General features: G+C 35.8%; 1 protein-coding gene across 1 annotated transcript; it reads left to right on the plus strand.

The window, feature by feature from the left end:
- Positions 1 to 841: 841 nt before the first annotated feature.
- Positions 842 to 16,158, plus strand: slc18a2 (solute carrier family 18 member 2). Its single transcript, XM_079852727.1, has 17 exons — positions 842 to 891; positions 1,038 to 1,167; positions 1,411 to 1,583; positions 2,832 to 3,168; positions 3,724 to 3,782; positions 3,958 to 4,041; positions 4,560 to 4,652; positions 5,382 to 5,471; positions 5,652 to 5,695; positions 8,260 to 8,320; positions 8,891 to 8,986; positions 10,400 to 10,478; positions 11,831 to 11,882; positions 12,349 to 12,412; positions 13,128 to 13,247; positions 13,368 to 13,501; positions 15,970 to 16,158. Exons 3-17 carry the CDS (start codon positions 1,451 to 1,453, stop codon positions 16,072 to 16,074), a joined length of 1,551 nt encoding a protein of 516 aa, XP_079708853.1. The 5' UTR covers positions 842 to 891; positions 1,038 to 1,167; positions 1,411 to 1,450; the 3' UTR covers positions 16,075 to 16,158.
- Positions 16,159 to 17,083: the final 925 nt, after the last annotated feature.

Consider the following 17,083-nt stretch of genomic DNA (forward strand, 5'->3'; position numbering starts at 1 on the left):
AACCCTATATGGCTATTCATAATATATCTGACAAAAATATGATGATATAGTCCAGTGTTTGTTTGTTTATTTAATGCCAAATAATAAAGAATGTAATATGTTTCACCTCTGATCAATGCATCACCTTTCTCTATTCCTGTTTGCAAAAATAGGCCTATCTATCGGTATCCATCTCTCTTGAAGCATAATAAAGGATGTGATTTTCCTCAGCTGGTGCTAACTGCACCAAAGTCAAAGGATTTATTCGCAAGAAACACATTTACAGTACATGTATGCATTTGGCAGATGCTTTTATCCAAAACGACTTGCATTGCATTCAAGGTACAAATTTGATCAGTTTATGCATTCCTTAGGAATCGAACTCTTGGTATAGCTAGTTTGAGCAGTCATGTGTCATATCATCACATATGATCATAGAAAATACACCTTTCCTCTGTAAGACAAATTAGATAAAAACATCTTTCAAATGCCAATGTAAAACATCCTATATCATCCTACGCCACAAGATGACGCTGTTGTAAAACTGTTGAAAGAAGAGAAGGCTGCTAATTTCACCCAAAATGCGTGGAAACTTGATATCCGAGCGATATAATGTTAAACTCATCAACTGTTTGCAAATTTCCCTCTGTAGATAACCTCCTAACGCTAGTCAAGCTGGCTAGATCATCGCAGTCTTACAGCACATGTAGGCTATATTATGTTCATATTAACATAATATAGCCTTGAAGTCCAGCTCCTATACTCCCTGGATGTAATTTGGGCGTATTAGGTGGAGCTAGAAGGTCCAACCACACCCTAACCCCACCCTAACTCTGTCTGTCCCTCTCTATCCATTAGATTCACACAGAGGTGCTGGACTAGGTCAAGCTCAACCCATGACGTCCAGATGCGGTGAGCGCCACTTGTTTAAAGAACTTTCATAAGATTTCAAAGCATAGGCTATGTTGATATGAAATTAAGTAGAAGTTATAATAGGTTAAATAAAGTGCTCCCGCCTTTCTTCTTTTTGTGTGACGGTTTATTCGTCCGTGGCACAGCAGCACAGCCCATTTGAGTTCTCTGAGAAACAGCGTGACGTCAAACAGCAGTCGAGCAACTAACGCATCCATCCAGCGTGCCTTTCACCCGGGATCTGACTGCAAAGCTCAGTGCAAATGTGCTTATAAGGTAAGAATTAAAACCATACTGAATGTATTGTTCATTACAATATTCAGACTTAGAAAAAGCATGACAAAGAAAGAAAACAATATTGTTGGTATAGTTTATTGTTTTCAGAAAGCTTCAGAGCATAATTGTTTTAATGTGTTTTATTTTTACTTTGATATTTGCCGTATTTCTCTCATATTAGGAATCATCCCCTGAAGTAGCCGATTTTGATGGTTTTTGACAGTCGTTTTCTTGCTGTTACAGGATTTCTGGCTCGCTCTCTGGCAATTGGATTTTAATAAAAATGGGATTATTTGATGCTCTTAGAGATTTTAGTTTATTAACATGGCTAAGAGAAGAAAGGCAGTCTCGGAGGCTGATTCTGTTCATCGTTTTCATTGCTTTGCTGTTGGACAACATGCTGTTGACGGTGGTCGGTAAGTGCTACTGATGCTCACACCTGTTAGCCTATATGTGAAGGCACACATATGATGCAAAGTCAACATCCCTCAATGGGACCACTCTGCTTTTTGTGATAAAATATATGATCACATAGGCTTATTAGTCTACTGACACAATGAATAAAAAATATCTGTAAAAGGCTATTCACGTGTCTTACAATTTAATTTGATATATTTTGCATTGTTATTATAAAATTGTACATTGTAAAATTGTGAATTCAAACGAAACTCAAACGTATAGAAATGTTAAATACTGCACGTCTGTTTTACTTTTTCTTTGTCAAAATAGAGAACTGGGCAAAACCAACTAATAATTCACAGTGGATAGAAATAAAATAACGTAGCCTAATTAAAACGATCAGTTATTTTTAAATAACGGAAATTAGGCTGGGTCTTCTAAAATAAATAAATACATTTTTTTTATTTCTTTAATAATTCATTTTAAAGCAATTTTGCAGTACTAATTTTAATGAATTGTTTGATTTAAATTATTTCAAAAACTTTATTTGCTCGAAAAAATGCATCAAAAGTAAAATGATAAATCTGCTAATACGCTAATGATAGAAAATAAAATGCGTTTATCTCTACTAAACGTTTGTTTCCCATTGTAAAGTGTAAATTGTCGGCTGCATCAGGCAGCAGTTGATCTGAATTAAGGTATCATGTCCTCGAGCGCTGCCAGTGCTCCATTCTCATTAAATGTGACAGTGACGCGCGCTAAACTGTCTGTGTTTGTTCTCACGTCCGCGAGCCAAGAAACGGGAACGTTGAATAATGATGTTTGTGTACATGTACAGATAGAACCAGGCGAAAACTGAACCTGTCGCTCTTTGGCACAAGTGTTGAATGAAGAGTCTTTCGAGCGTTATCGCACACGGTGTCCCTGTGGGTTATTTATTTACACAGGATAATGTCAAACGCTTTCAACGGACCCACCTGAAAGGTCAAATGTGGTCTAACACAGCTAGATAAATCGTTGCACTTCACTTTTTTCAGGCAAATGGTAGGTTATCTATCGTTGGTAGCGTTTCAAGCTGTCAAAAACTGATTAGTAATTTCCTGAATATTATGTTTTTAAGAGTAGGCTACAACAAAGTTGGATTTCTTAGGCTGCTGTGAAACCTCAAAAGATATCATTTAAGACCATATTTAAACAAATCGGTCAATCGGTTTAATCTCTGTCTTATGGTTGTTATTATTATCTATTATCTTTTCTCTCTGTAGTGCCTATTATTCCAAGCTACCTGTACACCGTGGATGACGAGGCCGCTCAGGTGGTCCGGAATAACTCCGTGTCCCCTCTTTCCCCATCTGGCACCTTCCAGAGCATTGTGTCTTTGTACGATAACACAACACGCCTGACAGGCTTCACCCCGCAGATGAGCAATGCTGGCCCAATGACCCCGGCCCCTACTTTTGGGACACCCCCTCAAAATGGGTCAGACTGCCCCAAAGCAGATGACCAGCTTCTGAACGAGAATGTGAGAGTGGGTCTGTTGTTTGCCTCTAAAGCAACAGTACAACTAATCACTAACCCCTTCATAGGGCCCCTAACTAACAGGTGTGTTATGGCAAAACACACATTTAACTTTGAAAGTACAGCAAATAGCATTTCTTTCAAAAAGAGCATGAGATTGCATGATATTTGTGTGTGCAGTGAGTGTAAATGGAGTGTAAGTAAAGCGAATATTGCAGTGCAATTCTTTTTCTGCCGCTGTTCAGCGACCAGCTGTTGTGTGATCACTCGTGCATGCCCTGTCACCCCTCCACATGCTCAGATTTGGCCAGACCAGTTTAATTCGGCACCGCTGCATTGAACAGATCCCAATAGAGCTTTGCAAACTCCTGGGATCAGTCAGCCGTAATATTTTGCAGCAATGTGCAACACTATTAGTGATACACAAAAGGTTAAATTAACTCAAAAGATGTGAAGCAGAGGCAAAAAAACGAAACAAAAAACATGATTTATAAGATAATATAATTACATCTTAATTTTACTTATGAGAGATGCCAGCACTGCAATATGTAACACAGCTTCCTCACTTCAAGTTCAATGTTTGTGGTCAAATTTAAAAAAAAAATGTCTTAAAATGTTATTTCTTACCTGTAATTGCAGAATAGGATACCAGATCCCAATGTTTGCTGGTTTCTGCATCATGTTTGTTTCTACCCTCAGTGAGTACATACAATTTCTAGTGTTGTTTTTAACATCAATCTCACATCTAAGTGTCTTTATGAAAAGAAGATGCCATATATTTATGCAATGCATGATTTTAAATCCGGTGTGTTATATTTCTATAATAAAACTTCTTTTCCTCTTTCTTCTGTCTGTGTTTTACCCTGTGTGAAGTGTTTGCGTTTTCCTCGAGCTATACGTTGCTGTTTTTGGCCAGATCTCTACAAGGTGTCGGCTCTTCCTGTTCTTCTGTGGCAGGTAACAGATTCTGTGCAACGTTACATTAGATTTCAAAAGCTACAATGTAATATCTAATGATACCTTATTTAGTGCACAATTTGTAAACCTGAGTGCACTAAATTGCATTTGACTTTGATGTTCTCAGAACTCTGCATGCATAAAGCCACTGTTAATGTTAATGGTGTTCAGGTGCCGGTGTACAATGGACCCCGCTTCCATTGAAAGATGTGTACAGCCTTGGATCTAGATTACACTATAACCGACTCTTGCAACTCCTGATTTGTTCTTTCATTGTACGGATCATTATTTATTGAGTTTATTTTATGAATTTAAAGGGCGGACATCTTAAGGAATCAATTTTGCCTCAATCTTTTGAAAAAGTCTGAACACAGAACTCAAAATGAGCATTTACTTTCAGAAAAATGTGAAAAAGCAAAAGAATATTGTTGATATAATCTCTTGAAGTAAGCTACAGGACATTTTGCCCTTTGTGGCTGACCTTTACCCTCTGTAACTTTTTCTATGTCGTTATGCAGGTATGGGGATGCTGGCAAGTGTCTACACAGATGATGAGGAAAGAGGAAATGCTATTGGAATTGCTCTGGGAGGACTAGCCATGGGAGTTTTGGGTGTGTACTGTATGTTTAGGATCCATATTCTGCAGTACTTGGTTTGCACAGGTACCGCTGGAGATTGTGATAGAGTCCTAATTCTAATCTTACTCCTTTGAGCACATACAGAGAAAAAAGAGAGATGTTAAGTTGGGGGTTATGCATTAAGTTATGTCTCTGAGTTAAAAATTGGGAGTTAACTTTAAGTGCCCTCTTTAAAGGAGCAGTGGTCCGAAGAAATGCCCTGAGTGGGGCCTGAACCTGGTGCTTCCTGTTAATGGTGTCATGCTTTAACCACTGTTACAGGATGTTTAATCCTTGATAGATCATTGTTTTATTCATAATGGCACTACATAATTGATCCACTGGATAAGAGCAAAACTGATTAAATGTGTCTGTTGTCATTAAAGTGTGCACATACTGTACCATAATCAAGTGGAGTGCAACAGAAAAAATGGAGCACAATCATTTTTATTAAAACCTATGAAACTATATTCATCCAAATAGTTCAGACTCAAAATGGGTGTGTTCCTGCAGAACACTTTCTTACTGTGGTTTGCTAACCTTGATTATGTAACCTGTTCTGCAGAGCAATTAGTATTGGACTTGTGGCATCTGATGATTCAAAGCATACTGGCAACGTCACAGTTTTCAAAGTAAAGATTCTAAGTTTGAAGTGCAGTGCTTGCAGTCTGTGAGTCATTTATCTTGACTAATATATACTGTATATGTGTGTATGTTGTGCAGTTGGCCCTCCGTTTGGCAGTGTCATGTATGAGTTTGTCGGTAAGACGGCTCCTTTCCTTATCCTGGCAGTGCTGGCGGTGCTTGATGGAGGTGAGTGAATCAATCTCTCCAGCATTTCAAAACAATGGGAATGACGGAATCAGTCGCAAACCTTCATGTTATTGTGATACACATGTGGAATTAAATGCTGGTGACAGAAACTCATTGTAACAGAGTTTCTGATGCTCAACAATATTTGCTTCATATCTGACGTGTGCGTTTTCCCCTCAGCTCTGCAGCTATTTGTGCTTCAACCATCGAAAGTTGAACCAGAGGTGAGTACAGTACCGTCTTTCCTGATCTGATTTAACCATCTGTTTTTCAACACTAGTTTTTGAGGGTTAAGCAGTGATGTACTGTATAGTATTAGATAAAACAATCACCTAAAGGTCAAGCTCTACATTTGAAAGGATTTGTGGGAGAGAAAATTAAGAATGTGTGTTTAGGTGTCAATACTTGGATTTAAAACTCCACTGTTAAAACACTATCTACATTGATATTTTGGGATTCAAAATGACTTATCCGGAGCAAGAGACTTACTATGACTTAGCAATAGATCACCACAGCCTATTTATTAATCATGACTTGGGCTCTGTTTTATAAGTGCTGATGGTTATAACCTTAATGGGGAAATGTAACCTCAACAAGATGCCCACTGAATATTTACATGGTATTCCTCTTGTGGGCACAAAATGGGAGAAGCTTTGGGGATAATGTGCATTTCGTACTGTGATTGCTCTAGTCTTATCAGTAACAGGACTAGAATGATTTGCAAGGAGAGTTTGGGTCTCTCACGCTGGGTATTTTAAACCTCAATATCATGGATTATATGGATTACAGTGTATGTCTGTGTAGATTGTATTGCATGTTGATAGCAATGTGTGTAGAGGGTCGGTGTATTAGGAGTTATGTGTGCCTTGGTTTGCGTCACAGTAATGGGAATTGTACAACGGAGTGGCTGATCCAATCAAAGCATGTCTGACTTTGATCAGTGGTGTTGATGGGTATCAGTTACTACGGAGACCCCAAGTGCCCCTACAGACCGTGTGTGTATGTGTAGCTACTTTTCTTTGGGTGATCTGTTTTTTTTGTGTCATCTTTCTTTCATGAGGAATGAAGAATTTAACCCATTGTTTTTCAGCAATAAATAAGCTTAAACAGAAAACTAAAGGGAAATGTTGCTATGTAACATATCTGTCAGTTAGTGATGTAAAAGAGTAATCAAGTCAAGTGAAGCTACACATTTTGCTCTGGAAAAGAACAAAAAGATTAGAGTACAAATGTCGTTCTGCAGGCTCTCAACTAATTTCATATACACTGACAAAGAAAAGCTTATGTGACATAATGTTGACATTTGTTAAAAGGTCAGTTGCTTTTGTCATCATAGCACAGTTATGGCCAGAAGGTGATGGACCTGTCATCTCAAATAATCAATCAATTTAATAATGCTTGGACATCAGGTAATAGTTATGATAAGACAGATCCTTTAACCAGTAGCCCCCTCGAGTGTCAATATCCAACAGGATTATGGGGAAGAATAGCAGTGACTGACAACTAATTGTTTGGGGCCTGTGATCATTAATGAGACCATTCGCAGGGCAGGACAACTGAATGTGACAGGGTGTTTTGAGTGGGATGACATGTCCACAGAGGAGCAGTATGTGCACTGAAGTGGAGTAAAGAAGTGCTGATTTAATGAGGGGAGTACTTGTCAGTCGTTGCCTGGTGACTGCTCTGGAAAAGTCACTACGGACATTTGGATAGAAATATCCTAAATATATTGTCACATTTAAAGCTGAAGTGTGTCACTAACATCAAAATGACTGATTGTTTTCACATAGATTGCCTAACGGTCCCCATCTGCCATTGGTTGAACAAACAAACAAACAGTAACGCCGTCGCCAAATTCACGCCAATGTTTTAACCAGTGTTGCTGTTAGGATGCTTAAACAAACAAAGCAATGTTTCAAATCAACCTAAAAATAGTTTACTCATTGTCTCTATGAATTATGCTCTGATGAAAGAAGCTATTTTAGCATTGAAGAAAATTATACACGTCATCTTTTAATCACGTTGAAAAAAAAAAAGTCTTACTGATAAGCTTTATTTCTTTTGACAAAACAGTCATAGCTAAAGTTATTTCTGGAATCTTTCTCTCCCTTCAGTAAATGTAGCCTAGGCTTTTGCACTAGAGATGCCACAATTCCCACATCAATATGGAGAGTTAAGGCTGGTATATTTTGTCACTCACAAAGTTGTCTGTGATCTTTTCACTAATCGCTTAGAGGTGTCATAAAGGGAACAGACTGCGTATGGGGAATTATATATATTGTTTTGTGTGACTCTCAAGTAGCCAATTTCCATTGGAACCGCTGTGGTGAAGATGGTGATGTTTCTCAAATGGCATTATATGCACAGAAGTACATCCCTTTATTAAAAAAAGCTCCTGACCTTAGGCATGGATTGTTAATGGAATGAAATCAACCCCAAATAAATAAATAATATATATCCTAATAAATTAATAAAGAAAGTAAACATGTTAAAACAACATATTTGGCTTTAATTAAAAAAAAAAAAACGTTTTGTGTGGTATTCTGCAATTCAGATACAGGATAGCAAAATCTATGGAACATTTCTTTTGATTTTCCCCATAGGAATAAATGGGTGACTGTGTAAACCAGAACGTTTGACGTTGACTCTATTTGCTTTCCCCCATGGGTGACCAGGGTCTCTCAGCTGTTGTTTTCCATTGGAACATTGATGTTCAAGGAAATTTCTTTGTAATTTTCAAAAACTGTTTTTTAATGAAATCATATTTGTTTTCATTTATTTTTACCAGAACCAAAAAGGAACTGCACTATTTACCCTCATGAAGGATCCATACATCCTCATCGCAGCAGGTCAGGCCAGTAAACACAAATAAATGGTTAATTCCCACTGTTTTATCAAAAATAAAAATTGCAAACCTTATTATCTATGCATAAACCATCTTGCATTCATATTATCTGTTCAAATGTGAATGTTTTTGTTTAGAATGTGTGTTTTTGGAAACATGTAAAGAAAGATTTAGTCAATTATTTGACTAATGTGTGACACTGGTTGTGCTTTAGGGGTTTTGACACAATAAAGAGGGTCATCTTTCTGTGAGAGAAGGATAAGAAAGTGTCAAGTCTGTGTGTGTGTGTGTGTGTGTGTGTGTGTGTGTGTGTGTGTGTGTGTGTGTGTGTGTGTGTGTGTGTGTGTGTGTGTGTGTGTGAGAAAGAGAGAGAGAGAGTGAAGTGGTCAAGAAACACATCTGTGTTTGTCTCTGCCTCCCCTCTTCTCCAATTACAGTGGCCTGAGTGCAGGGGCAAGATGATGCTGTTTATTATATCTGAGAAAGGACAAGAACGGGCTCTGACGGAGGGGGGACAGAAAGAGAGAATTCTTCAGAGGATGAATCCACTTACCCTCATCATTTTCTTTTTCAGGTTCCATTTGTTTTGCTAACATGGCCATTGCAATGCTGGAGCCGGCTCTGCCCATCTGGATGATGGAGACGATGTGTCCTAGGAAATGGCAGCTAGGTTGGAGAATCTGCCTCTTGTTAATGTACACACTTACACATTTCTTCAATTCCTGTCCTTCCAAAGAAATTGACACTTTTGGCAAGATGGAAATAGGTCATAATTTACAGTGAAAGATGGACAAAGAGAGAGCAACAGCAAGTAAAGCTAAAGTATGTTTCATGTATTAGTACATTGATGTTAAGTTAGCAGGGCACAAGCTAAAGAGAGTGAATATCAAGAAAAATGTCCAAGTGGTTATTTAGAAAAAAATACAAAAACAGAAAAATATATTTTATTTTGATTATATTTAATATTTTAAAAATAATTCATTTAAAATTATTTATTTATTTTAAATGTATAATTAATTATTAGCTTTTATTCAACTCATAAACCCCTGCAGTTCATCATGTTAGTATTTATTTTACTGAACTTCATTAATGCAAATTTTCATTTTTGTTAAACATTTTCATTAAAGTTTTATTGTGGTAATGAGAATTTTAGGGTGAAATATTTCTCTTTTCTGTCATTACAATAATATTGCAATTTTTTTTTTTTTTTTATGACACCAATTTCTTATAGTGAGATCTACATAATTGCTAAAAACATAATCTACATAATTCTCTCCAGCTTTGTGAGTGAAGGGATTATCCGCCAGACATTATCTAGAAACTCACAAATTCTTTCCACAGACTTCCAGAATTGTGTAAAAAAACCAGAAACCTGGTAACACTTTACATTAAGATCTCAATTGTTAACATTGATGCATTAACTAACATAAACTGACAATGATCAGTACAGTATATTTGTACAGCATTTATCATCCTTTGTTAATATTAGTTAATAACATTGTTCGTGTTTGTTCACAGTGCATTAACTAATCTTAACCGATACGACTTTGAATTTTAATATTGTATTAGTAAATGATTAATAAATGATGTAGAAGTATTGTTCATTCTTAGTTCATGTTCACTAATGCAGTTAACTAATGTTAACAAATGAAACCTTACTGGAAAGTGTTACTGAAAAAGTACTAAAAGCAGTAAACTCTTGTTCCCCTTATAGTACCCTTCACACTCCAGACTGTAAAATACAATTTAAACAGTTAGCGTCTTCTGGGTTTCTTCACGGTTTTCCTGCTGTTTACGAAGATTTGACAGATAATAAAGAGAAAGAGAGAAAGGAAAGCAGAGAACCAGGGGGAGTGAGAGCTGGCAAGGGAGTGTCTTTGGTCTGACAGGATATTGAGGTGTCATTGGCAGGCAAAGGAAAAGCAAGAAAGCTAATGAAAGAGAAGGAGCGAGAGAATGAGAGAAGCAGCTTCATAACAGCGTCTGTGAGACGAACAGCAGCTTTGAGATCAAACTGATATTGTGTCGTCTTATCTGAGCTCTCCCCTCTCTCTCTCTCTCTCTCTTTCCTCTCTCCTTTTAGGGGTTGCGTTCGTGCCAGCCAGCATCTCATATCTAATAGGGACCAACATCTTTGCCGTTTTGGCTCACAAAATGGGGAGGTAGGAGAGGGAAATTAATGTGTTTTTTCCCCTACTTCTCTTTCCTTATCTTCCTCCGCTCTGCTATCAGCTTCCTCTGTTTTGAAACAGCTCTAAATGAGTTTCTGTCACCAGGTTTTGTATGTGTGTTTTTAAGCATTCGTCTCAGCATACTGTTTGTTTATTTATTGTATATACTATGCTTATTATGAACCATAATAACTTATAAGAGGTGTATACATGTTTACCATTTTCATAATGTGTCTTGTCTGCAGGGTCCGAAATTAACTGTCACACCTGCCAATGGCGACTGAATTGAGAAAATTATTGGCCATAAATATTTCTTACAAATTTTTTCAATTAAAATTGTATATATATATATATATATATATATATATATATATATATATATATATATATATATATATATATATATATATATATATATATATATATATATTACCGTTCAAGTAAGATTTATTGGTAACACTTTACAATAAGGTTCACTAGTTAACTACCTTAGTTAACATGAACTAAGAATGAACAATACTTCTACAGCATTTATTAATGTTAGTTAATGTTAATTTCAACATTTACTAATACATTATTAAAATCAAAGGTTGTATTTGTTAACATTAGTTAATGCTCTGTGAACTAACATGAACAAACAATGAACAGCTGGATTTTTATTAACTAACATTAACAAATATTCATAAATACTGCAACAAATGTATTGCTCATTGTTAGTTCATGTTAGTTAATACATTAACTAATGAACATTATTGTAAAGTGTTACCGATTTATTTAATGTTTTTGAAATAATTGTTATTCATTTATTTGATCAAAAATTCAGTACATTCAGATCAAAACAGTAATATTGAGAAATAATATTGCAATTTAAAAATTGTTTTCTGTTTAAATATATATTAAAAATTTAATTTATTCCTGTGATGCAAAGCTGAATTTTCTGCATACTTACTCCAGTCTTCAGTGTCACATGATCCTTCAGAAGACATTCTACAATAATATGCTGATTTGTTACTCAAGAAACAGTTATTAATGTTGAAAATAGCTGTGCTGCTTTATATTTATGTGGAGACGAGATACATTTTTCATCAGAAGAACAGTATTTATTTGAAACTGAAATCTTTTGTCACATTATAAAATGTATTTACTGTAAATTTCGAACGTTGGTGTATATAATTTTTTATATAAACTACTTTGGTCACTTCCATCAGCCATAAAGGGTCAAACAAACTATCTTTCTTACAGTCTCTCTCTCTCTCTCTCTCTCTCTCTCTCTCTCTCTCTCTCTCTCTCTCTCTCTCTCTCAATCTCTCTCTCTCTCTCTCTCTCTCTCTCTTTCTCTTTAGATGGCTGTGCTCACTTATAGGGATGCTGCTGGTTGGAGTCAGTATTCTCTGTGTAAGTTCTTCAAGACTAAATCCATGTCAAGATTAACTTTTCTCAGAGAACACACAACACTTATGAATATTTTAACTCCCTATCTTTCTGTATTTTTAACAGTGTTGTGGATTACAGAGGCCTAAAATATTTTGTTGCCCATTAGCTTTGTTGAGGGCTGGAAAGAAGGTTTATTTTTAAATTAGAGCTTTGACTTTCTTTGCCCTGGACACATCTTGCTTAGCAGGAAGACAGTCTGTTCTCTTATAGATGTTTATCAGATTAGTCTGGAAAACAAGTTCAGATAAGAGTCAAGTACACATTTGGAGTTTTGCTTATGGAAAAAAATATCAGGGTTAAAAAGAAGGATAGAAACCTTGTTCTGATGCTCTACATAATGCTTTACTGTATTTGGTGTTTTCTCATAATAATACGTTAAAGACATATGCGGTACGCCCTGTATTGAGCTCTTCTAATTGTGTTACAGGTGCCTTTTGCAAAAGACATATACGGACTCATTGTGCCTAACTTTGGAGTTGGATTCGCAATAGGTGAGTCTTAATACAAGTATTCATAGCTTTCAGTCAAGAGACCTGGAGGGCAAAACATCCATAGAACTGCAGCACAGGCCTGTCAATTTTCCATCTGTTTCAAGCCAGATCACTTCTCAGAAGAATAAAAATACAAATATGTGGACAAAATGCAAGTTTTGGGCACTTGATGTGATCCATATACAGCAAGTTAATAAAAGCAAGTTGACAATCTAGACCACTTAATGTGAAAAACACTTAAAGTGCCTTAATGAACTACAACAGTGATATTAAAAGATCAAATTCAGTATACACCTTATTTATAATGCATTCTATAAACAGGTGAGCAGATGAGCCTAGAATATGAGTGCAATTAGCTAAATGGTTAAATGTTTTCTTTATAATGGTTTTCTATGGAAAAACGCTTAATGACAAACTGCGTTGAGATTACACTCTGGGTTCATCTGCTTGCCTGTACATAGTATTCATCATCAAAAATGTGTATATTGAATTTGGTCTTTTAATATCACTAGTACTAAGTACAAACCAGGTAAAAATGACTGGTGGGCAATGGAGGAAAAGCCTTGTTTTGCCCTCCAGGTGGGCGTAACATTTTCTCTATTATTGAACTGTGTTAATAACTTACTTAGTGGTGCTTCTCTAAAATGCAAAATAGAAGTATTTTCTGTGACATCAGCCCCACTGTAAGAAATAGTCTTTATCTTGTTGTCTGCAGGTATGGTGGACTCTTCGATGATGCCTATCATGGGTTACCTAGTAGATCTGAGGCACGTGTCTGTGTACGGTAGTGTCTACGCCATTGCTGATGTTGCCTTCTGCATGGGGTTCGCTTTAGGTAATAAACCAAATGAAAATTGATTTTAATTATGTTCAAGCCATCATAAATGATTTCATTAGTTTTCATGAATTAATTTTAATTTCAACTTGGAATTTAACACTCGTGTCTGTTGTGTAGGTCCATCCGCAGGCGGAGCGATTGCGCGGAGCATCGGCTTCCCCTGGCTCATGACCATCATTGGTGTTATAGACATCCTATTTGCTCCTCTCTGTTACTTCCTGCGAAATCCTCCTGCCAATGAGGAAAAGATGGTCAGACCCCACTATACGTCATTCATCAATTCAACATTACATTCATTCCAATCTACTCACCTTTAAACACAAATATTTATGCAGTGTTATAGCTGATATGCTTATTTTCCGTTTCCATATTTCCGAGTAAATTTAAATTTGCAACCCATTTACTCCCAAAATGTAACATATTTCAAAGTGAAATTTCATATTCAATGAGAAAAAAATGTAGGGACTGAATTTTATCTAAAGGGAATTTATTAGATGATGGCTGTTACAGAATGGAGCCACAACAAATGCATGTTTGTTAATACAATGTTTAAATAGCCAGCATACTCAAAAAGTCAGAAAAACAGTAAGTCACTTCATAGGAAGAGCGAGTTATTATATTTCGTTTAAATATTACAAAGACAAACATTACCGTGCACCAATGAATAATTTACAAAAAGTCCAGGACAATGCATTAAAGTAAAAAGCATCCATGTTGCCTTTAACACATGGGCAGTTTTGGTGGGTTTCTAAGATAAGCTAAAACAAACATTATACTGCATTTATTAGTAGATTCTGGTGAATACAGTCCAACTGTTTCAGTGTCAGCTTATATAATAAATAATTAACTGTAAATAATGTATCGTATGAAAGCAAGTGCAAGCTTTGATGTGGTTTATTTGGGTTTTCTCAAATAATCTCTGATATTCTCTTCATTATTATCATTAGTATTATTCCAAATAATAACCATGATTTCACTCTCTATCTGACATTCACATATGCTTTCCTTTTGATTTCATCCCTAACTTCAAGTCACTGACCTGATAGAATATGACTGCAACAGGAAATTATGTTACATAATAGATACAAATAAAAACTGCCCTTAAGCTAAGATCAAAGAGTGATGCTGATCCGAACAGACTCGTGCGTTTGCCCTCAAATGCTGCGTGATCAAAGCCAAGCATCATGGTCTTTCTCTCTCAAGAGGAGCACTACACTGCTCCTGAAGAGCACTAACATGCACACACACACAAGCCAGATCTGTACGCCTCTGTGCTTACGCACTCTTTATCAAAGCTTCATTCAATCACAGTGCAATAAACCCACCATCGCTCACTATCAGGGGCATATTGCGAATGAGACGAGCCCCACCCACAGTTGATGATGTCATGCACTAGTGGTTGTATCGGGTATTAAATAATAGTATCGTTGATGGAGACAGTAATGTTATGTTTATGTTGTTAAATACTTTACTATTTATTTGTCGTGTAAAAATTCTGTTCGTCTTAAAGCTGCGGAAGCTTTAGCCAATCAGATTTACACAGAGTCCCACTTATATAAAATAAAAATGTGAATAAACATTTTTCAAATTGACAAATAAATAGCTACAATAACATTTTAACCCTCTGGTGCTTTTTGGCAATATTTGACCGAAAAATTACGTTTTTTAATTTTTAATTTCAAATTTTTTACTTCAGCAGAATGGTACAAAACTTGGTAAAGGTTTTGGCACTTGCCATGTGAACACAAAAAGATTATGGACATGCTTCGAAAAGGTTTAATGGTCCTGAAAAAAATAGTCACACTTGTACTCCTCATTGGAAATGAATAGGAACACATTTCATCTAGTGGAAACGTTTGGTACTGCACTCAAACAAAATCTTACTGAAAGCTAATTTTTTTAGATAATAACCTTAAATTTGGAGCAGATTAATTTGTTGATTTCCTCCGTTTTAGAGTAGAACATGTTATGGAAAATAAATATTTCATATAAAAATTGAAAATAGTAATTTTGTGTTCATAACAATAAACTTTTCCCTTCAGCAATAATCTGCCAAGTGTCTTCTTTAAAAAGAGACCAACTTAAGTCTGTGCTCTAAAACATTCAAGATTTATGACAGTTTATATTGGAAAGTTAATTTTTAGGTCTATGCTCGAAAAGTAAATAAATGAATTATAGCTACTGCATAAGTATCATTTAGTACCATAAAATCCCTTAAAAATACAAAATAATGTCTAAAAAACATTATCGAACTAAAATATAGTACATTCATTGAAAAAAACAAACAAACAATTAGTCATTTTTGACCGACACGCGAATAGCACCAGAGGGTTAAACATTAATTTAAATTATTTAATATCTATTTATTTGATTATTAATCAATTTATTTGTCAATTTGGATATTTTTTTTTTAAAATATAATAATTTATTATAATTTATTTGGGGGGGGGGGGGTATTAGCATTGGAAAGTAAAACATTTTTAGAATTTTACATTATACAAATGATGCATCTTGTTTCTGGTCTTTTGTGCTCACAAATCTATAATCAACAGTCGAGTGTGTGATATATTGTCTCCTGCATATATAATGCTTGTGTAAATTCATGTATGCCGAGTAAGTCTATGTAAACCCACAGTATATTTGCTTTGTTTGTATGTAGAGTAAGATCCCTCTAGATACTAGGCTTTGAGGTGATGTTCCTTACATCTGTCTTTTTCAGGCCATTCTAATGGACTCTAACTGCTCAATGAAGACCCGTTCCTACTCCACCCAGGGCTCCAGCTACCAAATGGGCGATGATTTTGATCCTGAGAGCCCTGAATAGGCCTCATCAGTTCAAAGCCCTCAGCCATGTATGTCACCCAGAGTATCTATTTTGTTGTATGAAAGAGGAAAACAACAGACTTTAAAGAAAACCACAATGCTGATTTGTAAGAATGTCCCATATCTGTCCCATGCTGTCCTGTGGTTGTGATGGTAATGTTATTCTGAAGCAAACCAAAGTTGTTCTTGTCGCTGTTTGTTCTCAATGTGGGAGAGGTGAAATATCTAACCAACAGCCTTATCGAAATGGATAACACTTGTATTCCGATTCAAAACGCGGGATTTGAGAGAGGAGGACAAAGGGAAATATTAACTACACTTTTATTCGACACAACAATGCTCATTTTTAAATTCAAAAGTCAGAAAGGGCAGTTGAGAAGATAAATAATGAAAGATTCATTCAGTATAACTTAATGGACAGATATGTATTGGATATTTATTGTTTGCCTGTGGTGGTAGGAAAGTGTGGTCTTCATATGTATCTATCGGTCCTGTTGAAGTCTTTTCATAGGCGTAAACGTTAGTGAAGGTGCATTTGAGTCAGATAAACCTTGAAATGGGCCTTAAAATGTTGCCATTCATATCATAATCAGCTTAAACTACATATATTATAGAAAACAGCTACAAGACATTTTAGGCCAATTAAAACTGGAATTTTTACGTTTGGTATCGATTGCTGCAAATCTGGTACATTATTTGATTGCATTGCTGTTGTTTTCATTTAGACGTTTGAGAGGGCAAACTGAGATTTTACTGTTATCTTGCATTTGAGTGAACGTAAGCTTAACACATTTAAAAATATACGCAGTCCTTTATTTTTGTGAAAAAGCAAAATGTCTGACAGCATCAGATAATCAAGCAGAATGTCAACCAGTCCTACTGTCACACTTGCGTGATGTCCGCTGAAAATTATATACTGTACTATCAAAGATTTGCCACAGTTACATTTTGATTACACATGGTGACAAGCTGTTTCATTTTAGTTAAATAAAGAAAAGTAGATTATTGCT

This window comes from Squalius cephalus, assembly GCF_949319135.1.
Source record: "Squalius cephalus genome assembly, chromosome: 20".
Classification (NCBI taxonomy): Eukaryota; Metazoa; Chordata; class Actinopteri; order Cypriniformes; family Leuciscidae; genus Squalius; species Squalius cephalus.

Coding starts and splice junctions, on each gene's coding strand:
- slc18a2 (XM_079852727.1), top strand. CDS start 1,451: ATGGGATTATTTGATGCTCTTAGAGATTTTAGTTTATTAACATGGCTA. Junction 4,653..5,381: donor ACTAGCCATGGGAGTTTTGG/GTGTGTACTGTA, acceptor TATGTTGTGCAG/TTGGCCCTCCGTTTGGCAGT. Junction 5,696..8,259: donor CATCGAAAGTTGAACCAGAG/GTGAGTACAGTA, acceptor TATTTTTACCAG/AACCAAAAAGGAACTGCACT.